Source organism: Myxocyprinus asiaticus, chromosome 25, assembly GCF_019703515.2.
Source record: "Myxocyprinus asiaticus isolate MX2 ecotype Aquarium Trade chromosome 25, UBuf_Myxa_2, whole genome shotgun sequence".
Lineage (NCBI taxonomy): Eukaryota > Metazoa > Chordata > Actinopteri > Cypriniformes > Catostomidae > Myxocyprinus > Myxocyprinus asiaticus.
The window spans coordinates 2,132,553-2,155,715 of NC_059368.1; the positions used below are offsets into that span (position 1 = coordinate 2,132,553).

General features: G+C 37.8%; 1 protein-coding gene across 4 annotated transcripts in view; it reads left to right on the forward strand.

The window, feature by feature from the left end:
- The first annotated feature begins 594 nt into the window (after nt 1-594).
- The window catches only part of LOC127416301 (nuclear receptor coactivator 7-like), a 30,105-nt gene continuing 7,536 nt past the window's right edge, over nt 595-23,163 (forward strand). The window contains exons 1-10 of one of the 4 annotated variants that reach the window (XM_051655571.1): nt 595-994; nt 2,003-2,110; nt 10,875-11,059; nt 12,411-12,481; nt 12,666-12,773; nt 14,715-14,813; nt 15,004-15,129; nt 16,967-17,151; nt 18,044-18,768; nt 19,150-19,321. In XM_051655571.1, coding sequence (XP_051511531.1) covers nt 2,073-2,110; nt 10,875-11,059; nt 12,411-12,481; nt 12,666-12,773; nt 14,715-14,813; nt 15,004-15,129; nt 16,967-17,151; nt 18,044-18,768; nt 19,150-19,321 — 1,709 coding nt within the window. In that variant the 5' untranslated portion in view covers nt 595-994; nt 2,003-2,072. Of the gene's footprint in view, nt 995-1,052; nt 1,702-2,002; nt 2,111-10,874; nt 11,060-12,410; nt 12,482-12,665; nt 12,774-14,714; nt 14,814-15,003; nt 15,130-16,966; nt 17,152-18,043; nt 18,769-19,149; nt 19,322-23,163 lie in introns of those variants that run through there. The other 3 variants (XM_051655574.1, XM_051655573.1, XM_051655572.1) reach the window with 3 other exon arrangements.

The following is a 23,163-nucleotide window of genomic DNA, read 5'->3' on the forward strand; positions in this document are numbered from 1 at the left end:
AGGACAATTGAATAAATGATGCAGATAAAATTGTGTGTGTGTGTGTTGGTATGGATGTCAGAGTGTGTTTTGTATGTGTGTGTGTGTGTGTGTGTGTATGTGTGTGTGTAAAAAAACAACAGTGGCAATATGTAAACAAACTGGCATTTGAAGGGTTAAATCCTGAAAATGAATGAATATTTGGTAGTTATGATCAGGACTGATGTTGTGACCTAAAAGTGGGAAATAATATTAATATATAATATTATTATGATAATTTTTTGACACGGACGTTTTTGTCCTCTAAGGACCTCTGAGTAACTTTTTTAAATTGACGCACAAGGGTTAAGTTGTATTTTATATCTGTACTATTAAAAATAAATATACATATTTGATATAAAATATATTTAATATCAATATTTAATATTCTTTAATAAGCATTTATGAAGGTTTGTAATGTTTAAAATTCACCGTATAACAATTAATACACATAATAAAACGAGAAATACTAATAATACAATAAGTCTACTTCACCTATGGTGCCGAATAAACGGGGGGAGGGGCGTGTCTTCTTTTCCTGTCAATCATAAAGGAAAACAGGGCGTGGCCTGGAGGACTTCGACCTATGAGGAAACGTCCATATAAAATCAGATATGAATAAATAAATAAATCAGTTTGCAAACCCAAACACGCACATTCAGCATTTCGGACGAAGGATTCTCGCTTTTAAAGGTCAAAGTCCAAACAACAGGCGTCGGTTTTTAGCGCAATATGAAAAAAACAAACGGAATCCGCGTTAAATCGTGATATGGATGGACTTTGACGGCTTTAGCATTAGCCTGTTAGCCTGCACCGCATGTGTGTGTTTATATCAACATTACAGCAACAACAGTGTATTTTCATTCAGATTACATGGATGAAAAGATTATGAATACTATCGACGACTGATGGTGTTTAAAAGACATAAACCGAAGAAGTGACTGGTGTTGGCGGTTATGATGTAGTGTTTGTTCAGGTGGTTTTCTGTTGTTGTTGTTGTTGTTGTTTGTTTCTCAACACATGTGCATTAATTTCCTGCAACATATGTGAAATGCATGCATCCATTAATATTTATTTTTGTAAATGTACCATTAGTGGTAAGACTGCATTGATATATGGAGCTCATATATATATATATATATATATATATATATATATATATATATATGTGTGTGTGTGTGTGTGTGTGTGTGTGTGTGTGTGTGTGTGTTGCTATTTATTGTCTTTATTTTAAAACCTCACATATATTGCATATCGTGCATGCATATAGTGTTGCATGTATTATGTGCATTGACATACAGCTGTTATATATATTTACATTCAGACACATAGAGTCATGCATGATGTCATTAATCTTTGTTATGGAATAGTTGCAATGCTCGCATAACCTTGTATATAATGAATATCATACATGCATGTTGTGTTGTCTCTTGTGGATTGATTTACAGTTACATGCATTGTATATGACGCAGATATAATGTGAATAATGTGATTTTATTATGCATGCATGTGCGTAAAATACGTGCCAGGCGTGGGTTTCACATCTTTGACGTGATAAACGTGGTGTTACCTTGATTATTGGTTTTAAAAGTGATAATGTCATTTAGCAATTCACATTGCCTCCCAAACCATCATATCACAGCACACCGATTGACTGACTGAGATATCAATGATCTATAGTTGGTAATTGGGGGCTTTGTCTCAATCTAATCACTGTTTTCAAATCAGACACTGGCTTTGTTGTTTTGAAACCATAATGACTATTTAAATAATAAAGATTTGTCATTAGTGATCTTCTAGTGGCTCTGTGCTGAAAACATGTCTAAACTTTGCCAGATCTGCTCTGAATCAGCAGTTTTCCGAGGCTGATGTCATTGGGGTTATTGCTGCAACTCTGTGCGTGACCCATTGACCCCCCCGGCAAAAGATAAGGCCGAGCATACTTAAGGCATGATATTTACCTCATTTTTGTCTACTTGTACAGGCAGGAAAAGACGAGCATCACCTGAACCAAAATACTGCACTGGAGAGTCGGTTCATTTCGGGGATTCGTAATGGAGAAGACCGAGAAGAGGTCTGGATATTTTGCCAGGTGAGAGAACGCTCAGTTTGAATTAAGTTGTCATAGATTTACACAGGAAACGCTTGAGAGGAAGTGAGATTGTAAAGGACAAGTGACCGATGTATCCGTCTTTAGCTGAGAGCTGAAAGTAGTGATTGTAATGTTGTGGTCGAACTGAAGGAGGAATTAATGACTAGTTTTCAGTTGTTGCGTTCTGAGAATATCTTTACATAGGCAGATATTAATATAGGCTGTGCTGCAGGTGTTAAAGTGTTATTTAACCTCTTCAAATCTGGTGCAATTTTTTGGCTGTCGCCTACAATTGTTTAGTTTGAAATTTAAAAGCTCACTGGACTATTTGCAAAAAATGGTCTCATTTTACAGACCATTTTCAACCCCCCCCTTCCACTCCAAATAAAACAAAAAGATCATAAATAATATTGTATATGTTTACAGTCTTATGATAAGCATATAAAAACATATAATTTGTTTTATACTACTTTGTAAGCATGTAATTCTGGTTCTGTTTGCTTGATCTCACTGCAGAAGTCTTATTTCATTCCACTAGATAACAGCAAGTACTCTAATCTTTCAGCTTCCATCACAAATAAAGATCTGAAATGTAGGTTGCGCGATGACGCATCGAAGCACTCGCACCATAGACATTCAGTAAATTTTGGATCACATGCATGTTCCTCATTGTTTCATCATAAGTATCTGCTTCTGAATGGACTAGAAGCTCAATCTAGGTGTCTTTGAAAAGCTGGCATCCTCTGATTTGCATCAATATATAACATATAATTATCAATAGTTGAAAGCATGTTTTGCCGATGATTTATCACGCTTTTCCTGCTGGACTGCAATTTTTTTCTGGACATCTGTGTTATAACATTGGATAGTTTTACCAAACAAGCTCACAGAAAAGTAAAACAAAACTGCTAATTTTGAAGAAAACATCCTAAGGTAAGAGCAGATGTGGCTTTTTGGCTACTTGGGGCTTACATGAGATGTTTGTGATTCTTTTGATAATAATATGAACTGTGGTGTTGGGGTGAAAATTCTCACATTCCTGAGAATGAGAGCTTTCATTTGATATATGACTTGCCTATTTAAGTGCTATGTGAAAAACGTTTATATTCATATGCATATTTCTACATCACCTCTAGGTGGCGCTTATTTGTGACGCAAGGTTTTTAAGGCTTTATTTTGTTATTTTATGTAACATAAATGCAAAAGTGATGGTATTGTATGAAAAGTTCAGATTCGAAGCTTTCAATGATACCAAAAATGAGAGACTTATGCACCCGGGGAATTTTACTATTTAAGCGTGAACTTATTGTACATGTTTAGCCACGCCCACGGACCCGCCTGCCGGTCTGTAGAGTTTAATTTAAATGTTTCATTTTCTCATCCTCATGTTGTTTCAAACCTGTTCTTTGGAGAATGTTCACGCAGTTCTATTCCATACAAGGATGGTTGTCAAGCTCCAAAAAGTACAACAAAACAACTAAAAGCATCATAAAAGTAGTCCATGCAACTTATGTGGTATATTTAAAATCCTCTGAATAGGGCTGGGTATCGCCAACCCCCTTACGATACGATAGGTAATGCCATACATGTCACGATTCAATGTATTGCGGTACATCCCAATATCATAATTACATTGCGATAGAAGCTGTGTCGAATGCGTAACAGAGACCCAATGTGTCTCATAAGCTGGGGGGGTTTTTTGTGCAAAAAAAGTATTTATATGCAAATTTTGGAATATCTCATAAAAAATGCTGGTTGGAAACGCGAACATATGAATTCAGTTTACAAAATGCAGGGGGGCCTGGGTAGCTCAGCAAGTAAAGATGCTGACTTCCACCCCTGGAGTCACGAGTTCGAATCCAGGGCGTGCTGAGTGACTCCAGCTTGGTCTCCTAAGCAACCAAATTAGCCCGGTTGCTAGGGAGGGTAGAGTCACATGGAGTAACCTCCTCGTGGTCGCTATAATGTGGTTCTCGCTCTCGGTGGGGCGCGTGGCGAGTTGTGCGTGGATGCCGCGGAGAATAGCGTGAAGCCTCCACACGCGCTACATCTCCGCGGTAACGTGATAAGATGCGCGGATTGACGGTCTCAGATGCGAAGTCAACTGAGATTCGTCCTCCACCACCCAGATTGAGGTGAGTCTTTACGGCACCATGAGGACTTGGAGCACATTGGGAATTGGGCATTCCAAATTGGAGAGAAAAATGGGAGAGAGAGAGAGAAAAACCCAGAAGAATTCATTACCAGTGCGTTTTTTGCCCCAACATTTTGAATTTCGTCATTTTGGCATTTTAGCCCCATTCCCCCCTTAATTTCTGACCCTGTTATGAAAGCACAAATACATGACAAGAATTGATATTGGGATCTGAAGTATCTATAAAACGTGAGAAAGTATCACATTTCAATTATTGCACAACAGTTTTCAAATGTAGGGCTTGACTGTTTGTTTAGATCAGTGTTACTATCAGAAATAATTAATAATTATTTCTTTAGTTATTAATTCATATTTAAATTAATTAATTGAATCTAACTCATTAAAACCTCATATGGGACTCCAGTAAATGTAGTGTGCTACGTTTAGGGGCAAGTTTGGTTATTAGCAATAATTAATAATTATCAAAGATAATTATTAATTATTAAAATCAATAGAACATTGATGAGAATCAATGTTAGCTTTTTTTTAATCCTTTACATCAACAATTATCAAAGATAATCGTTAATTGTTAACATCAATGAAACATTAATTAAAATGAATACTAACTTATTGATCATTCAAATTCAACAATCATCACAGATAATTATCAAAAATCAACAGAATATTAATAAGGATTAACTTTGACGGGGCACCACCCTGGAATCAGGGACTAATAACCAGATAGTAAAACAGTCTCAATATTAGATTGTTTTCTTAGGAAAATCGACATCTGAAGAATATCGATTTTCGGGAAAAAAACAATGAATGTAGGCTTGAATTCGAGCACTGACATCCCGTCAGCATGACACAGGCGTATGCAAAACAAACCAAAACACTTCTCTTTGTAATATAAACAAAGTTTATTTATGCAGTAATATCAATTAATAATTAATACGATGCAGTCAATAAACTTCTGACTTACAACTACAAACTAAACAGTGAAATGATTAGATATGGAAATCAAAATAATCCTATAACACATGAGGGTGTGTGTGTGTGTGTGTGTGTGTGTGTGTGTGTGTGTGTGTGTGTGTGTGTGTGTGTGTGTGTGTGTGTGTGTAACGAGGGACGCGCACAAAATGGCGGACGTGACTCTCGTGGAGAGCATGTCACGCAAGACTTCCGGCCAGGGAATATGACCGCGAATGGGGGCGGAGAGAAAACCAGTCAATGGCGTCTACCAGTTAACGCGTGTATCTGCTTGTACGATAGCTTAGGGACAAAGCTGGGCTTTAGCATTTAAGCTATCTACGAGCCAAAATGTGTGCCAGAATGTTTGTGAGGGGCCGCGCGTGCGTGTGTGGTTAGTATGAGAGAGAGAGAGAGAGAATTAAGTGACGGCCCCAAAGCCGGTTTTGCGATCGCGGGAGAGAAAGCAGCTGTTAGTTTATCGCTCAGAGACGCGGTGGACGGCTCGTAAACAGTCCCGCGTTATTTGACTCTTTAATGGATGAACTCAGTTGCTGTCTCACCCGCGATGGCGAAATTGCACAACAATCCAATTTGGTTGGACCACAATATAGCAAAACAAATTCGTGATAATTAATACCCTGAGTATTAATAATGAGCGGACATGGCGGTCCGTAAACCGTACAAGCAAAAACCTTGAAACACAAGAATAACACGCTATAATATTCTATCTCTGCCCAGACGTAACCTCTTACTTGAATCACATGAGGACACAGGTAGAATGTGTTTTACTCCGTCCTTTAACTCTGACCCGGTTCCTTGAGGCTCGGGTGATGACGGGAGGCCGTTTCCTCGCTCTGTCGGCGGGCGGTACGGCTGCTGATTCTCGGCGGGCTGGCGGAGAAATCAGAAATGTCGACTTGATTGAAGATGGAAGAGAAATCTTTAATCTCTTCACTTCTGTAGGCAAACGGATGAAGATGCGGATTGCTCGGCGGTCTCCTTCGGATCCGTTAGAGTGTTCGGTTGAACACAGAGTAATCTCAGCTCGTCCAGCGAGATGGAGATTGTATGGCTACAGTTTCAAGTCGGACATTACTTCCTTGTGCCACGAGGTTGCACCTGAGAGCAGCGAAGAGCTGCGTCCACACGCTGCAAACAAAGTTGCTGGAAGCAAATCCCGAAAGCATTTCAGAGGTATTTCAACTCCTGATGATGTCATGGTTTGAGGTGCGTTCTGATATGTGTCTCATCCAATAGGAGTTGAGAGTTCGATCCTTTAGTGAGCAAGGCTTCATGGGATTTGTAGTCTGTTTTGGACTCCCTTTGTTTGATTTTGGCGTGATTTTTATCAGTAAGATTTACGACTTGGAATGTGGGGGCTTGAGTTAGGTTTTTACAACTGTGTTAGGCCTGCCTTTGTCTTCTATCTGAATACATGAGGCCCAACACAAATATGAAAAACGCACCTTCAGATCATATTTGAGAGCTACGTCAGAGGAGAATAAAGTCCTCATCCTCACATAAAGTTATCGTATGTCTTGAAGACTTGGAATATAGCGCACAAGTCATACGGACTACTTTTATGGTGCTTTATTTGTCCTCTTTGGAGTTTGACAGTAAAAATCACCATCCACTTTCATTGTATGGAAAAGAGCAGCTTGGACGTTCGGCCAAATGTCTCATTTTTGTTTTTCACAGGAGGAGGAACATAATACAGGCTTGGAATGACATATTAAAAGTTTGTACCCTATTCATGTATGTTAGAATTTGATTAATCTGCTTTGAAATTCTATTTCTGATCCTCTGGGCCGATTCACAGATTCATTCAGTTCTTATAAAAGTGCTTTGTTGCAGATAGGCGTGAAAATGTGTTACTGCTTGTAGCTTCTGACATGCTCAAATTGCACATGCCAATGTTTGAGAAAGCTGATCGTCCGTGATGCGTGTAGCATCTGTTCATGTGGAATTAAAGGATGCTTCTGGGATGCTTGAAGCGTGCTTGTGCATCTGGTTAGCTGTTGTAGTGTCGATTTAAGGCATTTGAGAATGACTGTAGAAAGTGCACTTGCTTAAAAACAGAATCGACCATCACACAACACAGGAATGATATCAACATGCACGCAGAAGCTGGTCAAACTAGCTCTCTAGATTGCATGCCGTTATGTTCCATTTCCTGTTATTTGTAGGGAATTTCAGCAGAGTCATCTGGGATATGAGTTCAGCTGTGGAATGTGTCCATACTCTGCGTGTGTGTGTGTGTGTGTGTGTGTGTGTGTGTGTGTGTGTGTGTGTTATCTAGCTGTACTCTTAGGTAGTGCTTGTCTAATATGAGTTTTTCAATAGCCAATTCTAATATCTAGACAGTAGGATGGCTGATATAATGCTATATATGAAAACATTTATAATCCAATTCAATAACAAAAGAAATTATTTCTTATTCGCTTACTCTTCTGTTTATCAGCCAAGCAAACTTGTTAATTGATTGATGTTTATTACCTCAAAATGAACAAATATTATCAGATTCATCTGACCAATATATACTGTAGGGCTGGGTAAACATATAGATTTTCTCTTGCATCGTGATCTGCATTTGAACGATCTCGATACTGATTCTTAAATCCTAAGATCGATCTTTCACTCTTTGCGAAACCCTTTAAAAAATCCCAGCAAAATAGAAACATTTAATTCTAATCACACACAGCACGGATGTGGTAAAGAAGCCATGCGCCTCCACTCTTGTTAATATGTGCTCAACCAAAACACTTCTGTGAGCCGCTCGCTGAACTGCTGTTATTCTTAAAGAGACAGTACCAATTTCTAGCACATGTTCAACATATCAGTGTAAATAATTGAAAATAGTACAAATAATGCATGTAAACAAACATGTAACAATATATAAATGCAATATAATATAGGCTATGCAATTTCAAGATGTCATATTTATTGAAGGAATATATGAAATTTGTGCATTTTTAAAAAGCTAGAATGTTAGGGATGTCCCGATAGGCTACCTTTTTTTTGAGAACGAGTACAAGTTTGCTACCTTTTTTTTTCTGAATTCCATATCATATCAAATGAAAATATAACCATTAATTTTCAACATAATATTGTATTAGTTTTTATCAAATGAAGTACAATATAGTACAAAATACAATATTGGAGTTATTTTTGTCAAATAAAATGCTGCATAACAGAGCATCACAGATGTGAGATATTTCTTAAATACTGTATAATACAATTATCATTGATTTATTATTATTATTAGTAGTAGTAGTAGTAGTATTACAGTGAGTATTACAAAACTGTACAGTAATTATATATTTCTGTCATACTTTTTTCCCTTACAATTGAGCTTTTATTTTGGCGGAGCTTTTATTATGAAGTGTTTCTGTGTTATGACGGTAGCTTCTTAATCTGGAAAAGCAGGTCGCTACCAATGTTCCCTCTAACTTTTGTTCTTGCTGAGCAAATCCTATTTCCTTCGGCTTCCTGTGAAGTATATTATATGTAAATGTTTCGGAGCATTTTTACGAGCACAATATCGGAGTATCAGTATCGGGACATCCCTATAAAATGTGCTCAAAATGAAATATATTTAAACACATAACTTAAAGGAATAGTTCACTCAAAAATGAAAATTCTCTCATCATTTACTCACCCTCATGATATCCCAGGTGTGTATGACTTTCTTTCGTCACCAGAACACATTTAAAGAAAAATAGAAAAATATCTCAGTAGGTCCTTATAATGCAAGTGAATGGTGATCAGACTTTTGAAGCTCCAAAAATCACACAAGTCAGTATAAAAGTAACCCATAAGACTCCAGTGGTTTAATCCATGTCTTCAGAAGTGATATGATAGGTGTGGGTGAGAAACAGATCAATATTTATGTCCGTTTTTACTCTAAATTATCCTCCCTGCTCAGTCAATCTACACTTAAACTTTCATTGTCATATTCTTTTTCTTGTGTTTTTGGTAATTGACATTCTTCATGCAAACGACCCCTACTGGGCAGGAAGAAGAATTTTAAGCAAAAAGTAACTTGAATATTGATCCGTTTCTCACCCATACCTGTCATATCACTTCAGAAGTCATGGATTAAACCACTGGAGTTTTATGGATTACTGTTATGCTGCCTTTATGTGATTTTTGGAGTGTCAAAGTTTTGGTCACCATTCACTTGCATTGTGAGGACCTACAAAGCTGAAATATTCTCCTAAATATCTTCATTTGTGTTGTGCATAGAAAAGAAAGGCACATACATCTGGGATGGCATGAGGGTATGTAAATGATGAGAGAATTTTCATTTTTGGGAAAACCTTGTAATGTCTTCTATCGCTTTTGGTACTTAAATATTTAAGTACTTAACTATAATCCAATGCTTCCGGTAAACTTCACGAGAAGGTGGAGATTACACGGTCTCTCGTGTTACATATTCGCGTTGGCATGTTACAGACTGTGATGAATCTCTTGCTACTATCTTGTGAAGGAGGAAGCGGGAGCCGGGTAAACGGTCTTTATTTTCACACTTTTCACTGACACCAAACGGTTTGCTTTTCAGCACAACATAAATGCGCACACACAAACTCTGCTGCGTGCATCTCTCTCTCCTCCGGCAGTCTGGACTGCCCTCTTATTCCTCTCCAGCTCTCACTGTAACACAGAACAGCTGTTAGAGATAATTTACCACAGGTGTCAATCCTTACCGTTCTTCCTCTCTTGACCTCAATCTCCACAGACGTCACTCGGCCATGCCCACATCACCACACGGACGTAATCTCACGTTCACATCCAGGATAAGCACACAAATGCAGCATTGTGAGTAAAGAAACCGATACAAAGACAGAACCAAGCAGAATTGTCTCCAGAAGCTAGCTAAATTGGAAAAACCCTCCCTTTGGAGATGTCCTGAATGCCAAAAATTATTCTTGAAGTAAAATAATGATGTTGTTGTTTCTTTAAATCTTTATAATTTCTCTCCATCTGTTTAGGGGTGAATCTCACGAAACCTGTCAAGAACAAGAACCTGTCATATTTTACCCCAAAAATGATTTGCTTAAAGAAAATCATGCCCAGGGGCCTGGGTATCTCAGCGAGTATTGACGCTGACTACCACACCTGGAGTCACAAGTTCGAGGTTCCAGGGTGTGCTGAGTGACTCCAGCCAGGCCTCCTAAGCAACCAAATTGGCCCGGTTGCTAGGGAGGGTAGAGTCACATGGGGTAACCTCCTCGTGGTCGCTATAATGCAGTTCTCGCTCTCGGTGGGGCGCGTGGTGAGTTGTGTGTGGATGCCGCGGAGAATAGCGTGAAGCCTCCACACGCGCTGTGTCTCTGTGGTAACACACTCGACAAGCCACGTGATAAGATGCGTGGATTGACGTCTCGGACGCGGAGGCAGCTGAGATTCGTCCTCCGCCACCCAGATTGAGGCGAGTCACTACGCCACCATGAGGACTTAGAGCACATTGGGAATTGGGCGTTCCACATTGGGGAGAAAAAGAGAAAAAAAAAGAAACAAAAATGAAAATCAAGCCTACTTTTACAGCAATTATGGTAACTTTGTAGTGTAACATTATTATAAATGTTTTCTTTATTTTGGTTTTTGGTGTTAAATATGACCTGGACTTGTTTTAATTTTTGTTTTTCTGGTTCACAGGCTCAAAAAGAGACGGCAGCTGAAACCGAGCCAGTCGGAGAAAGCTGCGGCTAATCTGAACCAATCCGATCCAGAGACAAATACGCCAGTCGTCCGTGAGCCCGCTCCTATTGGACAATTTCAGGAGAAGGATCCAGAAGGGGAAGAGCCTGGAAAAACCAAGAAAGGCCACAATGGCCGATCAGGTAATCAATTATTGCACAATTAACTTCCTCAATGTGACATGTTTTTGAATGAGTCTGAATGTCAAACAGGAAATAATGTAAGGCAGGATTTAACTTTATCCATCAAGATTTGTTTGGATTGTGAAAATCCGGCTATGATGTTATTGGTTAGTATTATTTTTGCCCGCCCACTCGGCCTTGATGATGTCAGCAGAGTAGAAAAGTCGTTTCAGAGGCAGAGTGGGATATTACATTTTGCTGAAAGATTACCAATGCAAATAATTTCCTTAGAATAGCATACACTGATGGAGTTATTTGCAGTAGGACCAGAAATGTGTAGCTTAATCAGAAATTTTGATTTCTTGTTGTCAGCATGAAAGAGTTAAAACAGTAAATATGTGTGACCGGTCACTGCTCAAATGCAGGAAAGGGGTCGTGACAAAGATGCATTTAAGGGGTCACTAAAACACACACACACACACACACACACACTGGTTTGTGCCATTTGAATTTGTAATGACAGTGTCAGATTTTGTTTATGTTGGTTATGCAACTAAACTGTCGTTTGTTAAAGGGATAGTTCAACCAAAATTGAAAATTCTCTCATCATTTACTCACCCTCATGCCATCCCAGATGTGTTTGACTTTCTTTCGTCTTCAGAACACAAATTAAGATTTTTAGAAGAATATTTCAGCTCTGCAGGTCCATACAATGCAAGTGAATGGTGACTAGTTCTTTGAAGCTCCAAAAAGCACATAAAGGCAGCATAAAAGTAATCCACAAGACTCCAGTGGTTTAATCCTTATCTTCAGAAGTAATATGATAGGTGAGGGTGGGAAGCAGATCAATATTTAAGTCCTTTTTCACACTGATGTAAAAAAAACAAAATTGTCAGTATTTCATCATGTCATATTTATTCATTTTAGTCAGTGAAAATATCTTTGTTGATGATAATGTGCAAAATGACAAAAACGTGTCAAACTGTAACAGACCAAACTTTAATTAAAATATTCAAACATTTAGAAAAAAACATTTTCTTAATTTAAACATGTATCGAACATATAAAAGATTCTTAATTTTTTTTGGGCCACGCCTCCCTTTTAAACTAGTTTTTTTTTATTTTTTTTATTAAATTGTACAATTTGATATTTTAAAGGAGGTATTCATTTTATTTGTAAAATATTTTTTGTATTTATTTGATTTTTAATTATATTGTGCATCAGCCCGATAGTGGCCCACCGGGAAAAGTCCCGTGTTTCCCGATTTCCAATTCAAAGCTGTGTTTGAGGCCTTAACCTCAAGTTATCTCAGGTGGACTTAAACAGTAATAATTGTCTTCTAAATGATTTTTATTTATTTTATTTTTTTCAGATGACCACAGTAAAACACACAGTCAGACCAAGAAAGAGAGATGTAAACCTCCAGGAACCGTGGCGTATACTGTGAGTTATCTAGACTGCGCTTTCTAATTTAAACTAACGGACACACATTTACTGCATGCATCTCTTACACACACACACACACACACACACACACACATCTAGGTGTTTTGGAGACTCTTGTAGATAAACTCTTCTGCTTGTTTTTTTATGCCTTTACCTGAATAAAACTGAATGTTTTCTACAGGTTGGACTAAAAGATACTTTGAACAGTATTGCTCTGAAATTCAACATTACTCCCAATACACTCGTGCATCTGAATCGTCTCTTCTCACAAAGTGTGGTACCTGGACAGGTGAGTTTCACACACTTACACTTTCTTATACTTCTGAGCCAGTTATAATTGAAGTAATATTTGAAGGCCTATTCAAACGGTAATTGGGTGGATCTCACAAAAACAGTCAAGAACATGTCCAGGTAACATTTCACAGCAAAATCAAAGAAATTATAATATTGTAATGAGAATTTGGGAGTGAAATGTGCTTTGAAATGGTCATGAAAGTAATCAAAATGCAAGAGATCGTGAGTAAAAACGCTTAATTTCCTTTGTCAAAATATATATACATTTTAGAGCTGTCAATTTAATGTGATTTTTTTTTTTTTCATTTGGTGTGATTATATAAAAAAAATGGTAGCTAATTGATCATTCCTCTGATCCATGTTTAAATTTTGTATTAAGGAATGGTTTTTACCATTGGAGCAATTCAAGCTTGATGTACCACCTTGATGTCGTAGTAGGGGGCAGTCAGCGCAGCTTATTTCTAGAGTTGCTGAAAACTAGCGAAAATCGATGCTCCAAAAGTGTTCGTCTGACGCATGAGTACGCGGACCAACAATTAAAAATAGGAAATTGGCCAATAATAGGGTTATGTTTAATGATTTGGAAAAAAAGGGGGCCTGGGTAGCTCAGCGAGTATTGACGCTGACTACTACCCCTGGAGTCGCGAGTTCGAATCCAGGGTGTGCTGAGTGACTCCAGCCAGGTCTCCTAAGCAAACAAATTGGCCCGGTTGCTAGGGAGGGTAGAGTCACATGGGGTAACCTCCTCGTGGTCGCGATTACGGGTTCTCTCTCTCAATGGGGCGTGTGGTAAGTTGTGTGTGGATCGCGGAGAGTAGCATGAGCCTCCACATGCTGTGAGTCTCCGCGGTGTCACGCACAACGAGTCACGTGATAAGATGCGCGGACTGACGGTCTCAGAAGTGGAGGCAACTGAGACTCGTCCTCTGTTACCTGGATTGATGTGAGTAACTGCGCCACCACGAGGACCTGCTAAGTAGTGGGAATTGGGCATTCCAAATTGGCAGAAATGGGGATAAAAAAAATAAAAATAAAAAATGATATGGAAAAAAAAAAAACTTTTAAGCCACTTTTTGTATTGTAGCAATGCTTAACTTGCCTGCTGCCACTATATAATGTATATGATATATGTATTTTTAATGATCTGAATCATAGCATTTATTATATATTATACTGTATTTAAAATTATTTGACATATTATTTACAACATTATATTTATTTGGGGGGCCTTTCTTACTAAAAATTGATATGCAAAAAAATTGTGATTTAATTCGATTAATCGGCACATTTAAAAAAAATTTTTTATTAAAAACAAAATATATATATATGACCTGGACATGTTTTTGTGATATTCAAATAAATTGTTTTGCATGAAAACATGAGGTTGAAAATGTACAATTTTTTCGTTTACTTCTCTGTGACGTCAGGATACAATTGTGGGTACTTGAGACTTTGAATTTTAACTGGGTTCGTCGGACAACAGAATTCCCACACCTTCCGTGAATGAATTGCCTTTGGAATACTGAGGAGCCATGAAAATGTACTATTACAGCCAACACTCTAGCTGCAACTAACGATTGTTTTGATAATCGACTAATCTAATGATTATTAGAACGATTAATCGACTATCAGGGTGATTATTGCAACGATTAATCATTAGCTCTTAACCGACAATTCAGCGTATGCCTCAAGTTAAGAGGATGTAATGAATGTGCTTAATAAAAATAAAGAAAACAGGATGATAGCATCTTTTTTTTTTTTTTTTTAAATACCTCTTAATGGCCTTCACTGAATTACTGGAGGAATTGTATTTAGTTTTTTTCCCCAAGCGTTTTGGTCTTTAAAATGAACACATTTGTGAAAATAAGTACTGCTTTGTATTTTTTTTTTTTTTAGTGTTTTTAATTGCCTTGTTCACCATCCTCAATCCCCACAGAAACTGTTTGTCCCTGATGTGGACCAATCAGAATGCAGTTCTCAGGTCAATTGCTCTTCTGAACAGATCATGACAGAGTCATCAGAGAAAGAGTTGAAGGTAAAACGAGTGCTTAAAGTTACTGTAACATGGATGAACTGTTGTTAACGGCTTCTCTTTTGTTGGCAGCTTGTACTCTGTAAAATAGTGTTTGTAATATTCTCTCTGCATGGACTAATCATGTAAATGTTTCTGCAAGCATCACGAATCAAAGGGGTTTTATCTAATGTATCTGTGATGTGTCTGGCAGGATGGTGAATCGAGCTGCAGATCTGGACGTCCCTTGTGTAGGGAACTATCCCCGCTGTCTGAAGACGAGAGTCCAGCAGCGGTTAAATTCATCAAGATGAGCTGCAAATACTTCACTGACGGCATGGTGAGCATTGCGAGCTGACCACATTCACTTCAGTGACATCAAATAATCGATTTCCAAGCTCAGATTCAACTCTGTACTAGGAATGTGCCACGGGGGTCAACTAATCGACTAGTCATCCAACAATTAACTAGGGGTCGAACGTGATCGGGGTCACAAACATAACAGAGACTGAATAGTCGTTCAAACAACCAAACGAATAGTCAGTTATGAAAACCGGTAGCTTTGCATGTCCCTACTTTAAAAAGGACTAAATCCTAAAATAGTCTGGATCCCAAATAAGAAATACTGTAGTATGTGACATACTGTAACATTCAGAATACAAAAGTCGATCTCCAGTCCACCCTGAACATCTATTGAAACTAAACTGCAAAAAATGGCTCGAACGGAAATCTTCATGGTGATAACGTCACAACTATGAGCTCATCAACATATTGCCAACGTTCAGGCGACATGGGTGAATCTCTCGAAATCTGTCAGGAATTGTCCAGGTCATATTTTGTTTCACAGTAAAAAAAAATAAATAAAAAAAAGATGATTTTCGGCTAGAGAAAATAAAGCCTGTTGTAGGACCGTTAAGATGTTTTGCATTGTGACATTTAGAGGTTGACTGCTAGTGGATTTTGCCGATAACTTATAACTTACTGATAATAACCGATTAATCGCCCGATTAGTTTTTAAAATCGATTAATGGAATGTTAAAAAAAAAAAAATATATATATATATATATATATATATATATATATATATATATATATATATATATATTTTTTTTTTTTTTTTTTTGTCTTTCATGTCTAGAAAACAGGCGCAGACATAAAATACATTTCCCAGATATAGTTCATTGTTCGACCAAAATCCCAGTAATGACCAGAAGAAACAAAAAGATGATTTGGTGCATAATGTGGTACGTTTAACTATAAAAAAAGACCAAAAAACAATGGGGACTCTTATTTTGAAATAAGAGACATGGCTCCATTACAGTGCTCTACTCTTTGTAGGCCATTTAATAAATTAAGCTTTTATAGGCCATATATTCACCGGATAAAGGGTTTTATATTTATATATCACTAGGTCAGGTTATTATTATTATTATTATTATTATTTATAATAACAAGATATGAAGTTGGATACACTGTGTGTGTGCTGACAGGGCACGTTTCTGTATGGTCACAATTTTGTTTTGCATGCCCTTCAATTTAGATCACTTGATTATCGAATGAAAATAACAAAACATGCACTGAAGTGAGGATAAAAATATGGGTAGCACTTTTATTGCACAGTACATTTACATACTATATAATTACAACAACCACAGTAATTGCTAGGTACTAACCCCAATCCTAACCTTAACCCAAATTAAGTACATGTAGTTACCTAATATTACTCAGTACTTTCATGGGTAAGTACACTGCCAGTATACTGAAAGTACACATACTGTAAAATAAAGTGCAATCAAAATATGAATAAATATTTGTCAATGATGACCGATTTAAATATAGCAAATAAAAAAAAACCGATCTGCAACTATCAGCGTAGATTTTTGCCTGTAACTGATCCAAAAAGCAACTATCGGTGCCGATTTATCGGTATAACCGATATTCTGAAACGTGAAGAAAATGATACATTATTTAATTGGGAAAGTTCAACAAGTACAAGTATAATTTGACCTGCCCTGATGAATAACAGTGTGAACTAATGTACGCTGTTATGCCAATGGAGGGTGGAAAATGGTCATGAAAAACTAAATTGTGACTAATTTTGGTGCAAGAAACTTGACTAGCATTAAAGCTCGATTTGTTGAGTTTTTCTGATGTTTCATTGGTTGTGTGTGCTGTAGGGCGTCGTTGGAGGGGTGATGATTGTAACACCCAATAACATCATGTTTGACCCGCACAAGTCTGATCCTCTGGTGATTGAGAACGGTTGTGAGGAGTACGGCCTCATCTGTCCGATGGAGGAGGTGCTGTCTGTGGCGCTGTATGACGACGTGTCCCGTATGAAGCTTAAAGACGCGCTGCCATCGTAAGAAACTACCTGATTGTTTTCCAACATTTTTTTCATGTCCCCTGTCTTGAGCTCTCGCTTGCATGTCCGGGTTGAAATAATATTTTGCATAAAGAAAATTAAGATTAATTTTAGGACGGAATATTCCGGGTTTAGTACAAGTTAAGCTCAGCATTTGTGGCGTAATGTTGATTACCACAAAAAAAAGTTATTTCGACTCATCCCTTTTCTTTAAAAAAAGCAAACATCGAGTTTACAGTGAGGCGCTTACAATGGAAGTCAATGTGGCCAATTTTTGGAGGGTTTAAAGGCAGAAAAGTGAAGCTTATAATTTTATAAAAGCACTTACATTAATTTTTCTGTAATTTAATTACAGTTACTTCTGATGTAATTGTGTTAAATACTATATAGAGACTCTAGAACAATTCTATATAAAACAATAGTGAATTTAACGCTGCCCCTTTAAATTCTTTGGCCAGTTCATGAATAATTAATTAGATTTTATATGATTTATTTGAAAGAATTAAAAGAACAGTTTCATGTCTATCCATGTATTTTTCACCTGGTTGAGGTCGATCAGGGTTTTAGAAAGTAATTAGTAATAAGACCGCAATCTAATTACACTGTAGAAGGTGTAATTAGTAGTTAGTAATTAATTACTTTTTAGAGTAACTTACCCAACACTGCTTATATGGAACCTGGAACCGTCTTCTGCTCAGCTATCCATCCACTTTTTCATCCTTTCTATTGTTTCATAATTTAAGTTCTTTTTTTACACCAAATATAGTTTAATGTTTTATCATTTTAAGTTTTGTTTTCATTGTCATTTTTTTGTTTTTCTCTTTAATTTCACCATCTTCCCTTCATGATGATGATGATGATGATGAAAATGACCCGTTTACCGTGGCAGTGATGAACCCCGGGATCTCTGTCCGTTATACAGGCCAGGTGAGTGGGAGGAGCTTCCCTCCGAACGTGATTTGAACCCTTTTAGCCGTTACGAGGCGCTCGGACACCCAAACAAACCAATCATTTTAGACGATATCGAAACTGCTGTCTCTGAGATCTTGGAGTGTCACATCGCAGACAAATCGCCGTCGGATGAAGGTTTTACCGAACTGGAACTGCTACAGAGCGACTCGAACACTATGTGGCACAGCCAGGAGGGGGCATCACTGTACGACGACTCTGAACAGAGAAAAACGCACACGTGCACGCCGTCAGACCTAATTGACGAAACTATGATGTCTTCTAACACGGAGAGAGAGGATGAAGTCGAAGATGAAGGACTTCGTTCCACGGAAGATGACGCTGAGATGCTACAATCCGTTCCGGATCGGTTAGTTGCTTTAGAAGCAGAAGATGTGACCAAAACAAGGGCTGAAATGTTAGTAAACGGTGTCTCGCCGAAAGAGGCGACCACAAAGGACCAAAAAAGGAAGTTGAGCTACAGTGGAGTTGCAAAGGACTCTGGGAAATGTAGTTCTCCTGAACCAAATGTTGACATAGAGGGACAAAAGGAAAGTAAGGGACCGAATTCAGCTGTCGAGCTTTCTGAAGTGGAGAAACGCAGACGGGCCAGTGAAGACGAGATGAAGTCATGGCTGCTGAAAAGGATGCAGGTACCAATCGAAGGTGAGTGACGGGGAAAACCAGTCAAGCATTCAATTATAGATTCTCCTCACCGAACACAGTTTTACCATGTGTTGAATAGATGAGGGGTTATCAGATCATTAAGGAAGAGTAATTACATATGTAAATTACACATCAGCGTTTTAAACTAGTATATAATATTTAGTTTGACCTCCTGCAGTTGATAAACAATGTTCTGAAGGTTGAGCACCTCCTTTCACATTTTATTAAAAATGTCACTTTTGTTTCAGTTTCTATCCTATTTTGTGCTTTTTAGTGAAAAGTCTGTCATTTAGTACTCAAACTCATATTTCGGAAGTGCAAGAAAAATCCTCTGGTCTGTGATATGCGGCGTTTAAGAGCGGATCTCTCACTGATTTACAGACTTGCTGCTGTCCGCTGAAGAGAAGAGCAAAGCTCCGCCCATGTTCCTGTGCTTCAAAGTGGGCAAGCCAATGAGGAAGTCCTTCGCCATTGGTCAGACTTCTAGCCCCGCCCACTCACATGTCAGAAGGGGGCGGCAGCCAGAGTACTGGTTTGCTGTGCCACAAGAAAGGTATGGAAAGAACCTATGATGTTTTCTAAACTTCGATCCACAATCCGTCCTAATGTGCCTTTGGGAAAAAAATGAACAAAAGACTTCAGAAAATGTAATTAGATCATTCAAAACTCATCACTTTGTGTCGTCACTCAAAAATATTTTTGCTACTCTCTGTGTGGCATTTTTTATATTTTTTTTATATTGATGTTTTTGTAAAAATATGTTATAAATAATATAATATTTCTCTGTCTATCTTAAATAGTTGTCTGTCTGTCGGTTCGTTCTATCTGAAATGTCTTTCTGTCTATCTGTCAGTCACTCTTTTTGTTATGTCTGTCTCTGTTCATTCTATCTGAAATATCTGTCTTGTCTGTCTGTCTATCTATCTGTCTTACCTGTCTGTCTATATGTCTGTCTGTCAGTCACTCTTTTTATTATGTCTGTCTCTCTCTGTACAATCTATCTGTCTGTCTGTCTATTTGTCTTGTCTGTCTAACTATCTATCTGTCTATCTGTCAGTCACTCTTTTTGTTATTTCTGTCTGAAATATCGGTCTGTCTTACCTGTCTGTCTGTCTGTCAGTCACTCTTTTTGTTATGTCTGTCTCTGTTCATTCTATCTGAAATATCGGTCTATCTGTCTTGTCTGTCTGTCTGTCAGTCACTCTTTTTATTATGTCTGTCTCTCTCTGTACAATCTATCTGTCTGTCTGTCTGTCTATTTGTCTTGTCTGTCTGTCTGTCTATCTATCTGTCTTACCTGTCTGTCTATATGTCTGTCTGTCAGTCACTCTTTTTATTATGTCTGTCTGTCTGTCTATTTGTCTTACCTGTCTGTCTTTCTGTCTATCTGTCTGTCTGTCTATCTGTCTATCTGTCTTACCTGTCTGTCTATATGTCTGTCTGTCAGTCACTCTTTTTATTATGTCTGTCTGTCTGTCTATTTGTCTTACCTGTCTGTCTTTCTGTCTTACCTGTCTGTCTATATGTCTGTCTGTCCATCACTCTTTGTTATGTCTGTCTGTCTCTGTTCATTCTATCTGAAAAATCGGTCTATCTGTCTATCTGTCTGTCTTACCTGTCTATCTGTCTGTTTGTCTTGTCTGTCTGTCTATCAATCTGTCTGTCTGTTTGACTTACCTGACTATTTGTCTGACCTGTCTATCTATCTATCTATCTATCTATCTATCTGTCTGTCTATTTGTCTTACCTGTCTGTCTATCTATCTATCTGTCTTACCTGTCTGTCTTATCTGTCTGTCTTACCTGTCTGTCTATATGTCTGTCTGTCAGTCACTCTTTTTATTATGTCTGTCTGTCTGTCTCTGTTCATTCTATTTGAAATGTCTATCCATCTATCTGTCTTACCTGTCTGTCTGTCTGTCTGTCTGTCTGTCTCTGTTCATTCTATCTGAAATATCGGTCTGTCTGTATGTCTTAAATATGTTATATATTACTGTATACAGTTATTCATATTCATGAACATGATTAAATATTCTTTGTTGTGTTTATTTACTGAAAAGCAGGGTGAAAACATGCCTTGATTATTTAAATTATACTGGATCAGTTATTACTTTTTGCATTGAAATTGAATTGGCTACCCTTTTACAACATTCAGAGCAAAAATGTTTATTGAAGAGGCTGAAATATATATATATATATACACACACACACACACACACACGCATATATATATCTGTATAATTTTTAATTGTAATCATAACCACAGATTTTGAAAGTGCTGAAATTTGACTCTATATTTCTTTTCTTGTCAAAATGCATTTATTTCCTTTTTAGGAAAGAAAGCAAAACAATATGTACCAATATAATATAATGCACTAAAATAGCACAAATTCAGGTAACGTTAAACGTTTCCCAAAGTCTAAGTGGGAGTTTGACTTAATTGAAAGAACTAGTCCCCACATAGGTTGCATATTCATTGCAATGGGCATTAAACCTCTTACTCTCATCCTCCACAATTTTAATCAGCCAGCAGAATATGGCTAGCCACTTTGCTACAGCAATTGTGAAGCTGCGTTCATGATTTGCGTCAGGGCATCAACTCCAGCATCAAGCACTGCTTTGAACTCCACATGAAAGGCACTGCAGACAAGGTTTTTGTGAGAGTTAAGATTTGACGTTCTTCTTTGGTAGTTAATTGCACCTTACAGAGGCAGCAAAGTACTTGATTTCTGTCACTAGTCCCATCTAGGCTTGTTTTGTACAACAAATAGCATTAGGAGGTCCTTTCTCCATCACGGATCAGTGTTGTGGTGTGTGTTAAACTTTTTTTAATGAATCGCATGCGTTAACGCGTTAATTTTGACAGCTCTAAAAGAGATGTGTATGTTTATATATTTATATATAAGTGGCAAGAAAAAGTATGTGAACCCTTTGGAATTACCTTTATGTATAAATTTGTTTTAAAATCTGGTTTGATCTTCACCTAAGTTACAATAATGAACAAACACAATCTGTTTTAACTAATAACACAAAAATTATCATATTGTTCTTGTACATATTGCATACATCATTCAAACATTCCCAGTGTAGGTTGGAAAAAGAATGTGAAACCCCTACGCTAATAATGTCAACAAAAGCTAAATAGAGTCAGGAGTTGGCAAACCTGGCATCCAGTTAATGAAATGAGATTGGAGGTGTTGGTTAGAGCTACTTTGACTTATAAAAAGCACTCAAACATTTTGAGTTTGCTATTCACAAGAAGCATCTGCTGATGTAGACGATGCCTCGCACAAAAGAGATCTCAGAAGACCTACAGTCAAGAACTGTTGCTTTGTATAGTGCTGGAAAGGGTTGCAAAGTTATCTTGAAGAGCTTAGGTATTCATCTGTCCACAGTTAGACAAACCGTCTGTAAATGGAGATGATTTAGTACTGTGGGTACTCTCACTAGAAGTGGCCGTCCAGCCAAGATGACTCAAAGGGCACACCGCAGAATGCTCAATGAGGTAAAAAAAAGAACCCTAGAGTGATAGATAAATATTTGAAGGAATCACTGGAACTGGATAACATCTCTGTTCATGAGTCTGCTATACGGAAAACATTAAACAGGTATGGTGTCCATGGCAGGACATCATGAAGGAAGCTGCTACTTTCCAACAGAAACATTGCTGCGCCTGAAGTTTGCCAAAGACCACCTTGACACTCCACAACAATACTGGGAAAATGTTTTGTGGACTGGTGAAATTTAGGTTGAAATGTTTGGGAAGAACACGCAGCATTACGTATGGTGTAAAAAGGACACCACATGCCAACATGAAAACATCATTTCCAAACGGTGAAGTACGGTGGATCATGATTTGGGGCTGCTTTCCTGCTTTGGTGCCTGGGCCATTTGCCATCATCGAGGGAAAAATGTATTCCCTAGTTTATCAAGATATCCTACAGGATAATTTCAGGGTGGCTGTGTGCCACCTTGTAGAAGTTGGGTGATGCAGCAGGACCCTAAACATCGAAGTGAATCAACTGCAGAATGACTTCAAAAAAGAAAATCCATCTTTTGGGGTGTCCCAGTCAGAGCCCAGACCTTTTCCCAATAGAGATGCTGTGGAATGACCTCAAGAGAGCCGTTCACACCAGACATCCTAAGAATATGGCTGAACCGAAGCAGATTTGTAAGGAAGAATGGTTCAAAATTCCTTCTGAACGTTGTGCAGGTCTAATCCGCACCAGAAACACTTGGAGCGATTCTATCTAACCCCAGTTATTACATCTAAGGGTTCACGTACTTTTTCCAAAGCTCTGTGAATGTTTAATGGGATCCGTTCAATAAAGACATGAAAGATTATAATTGTTTGTGTGTCGTTAGCTTAAGGGCATTGTGTTTGTTTTTACTTGTG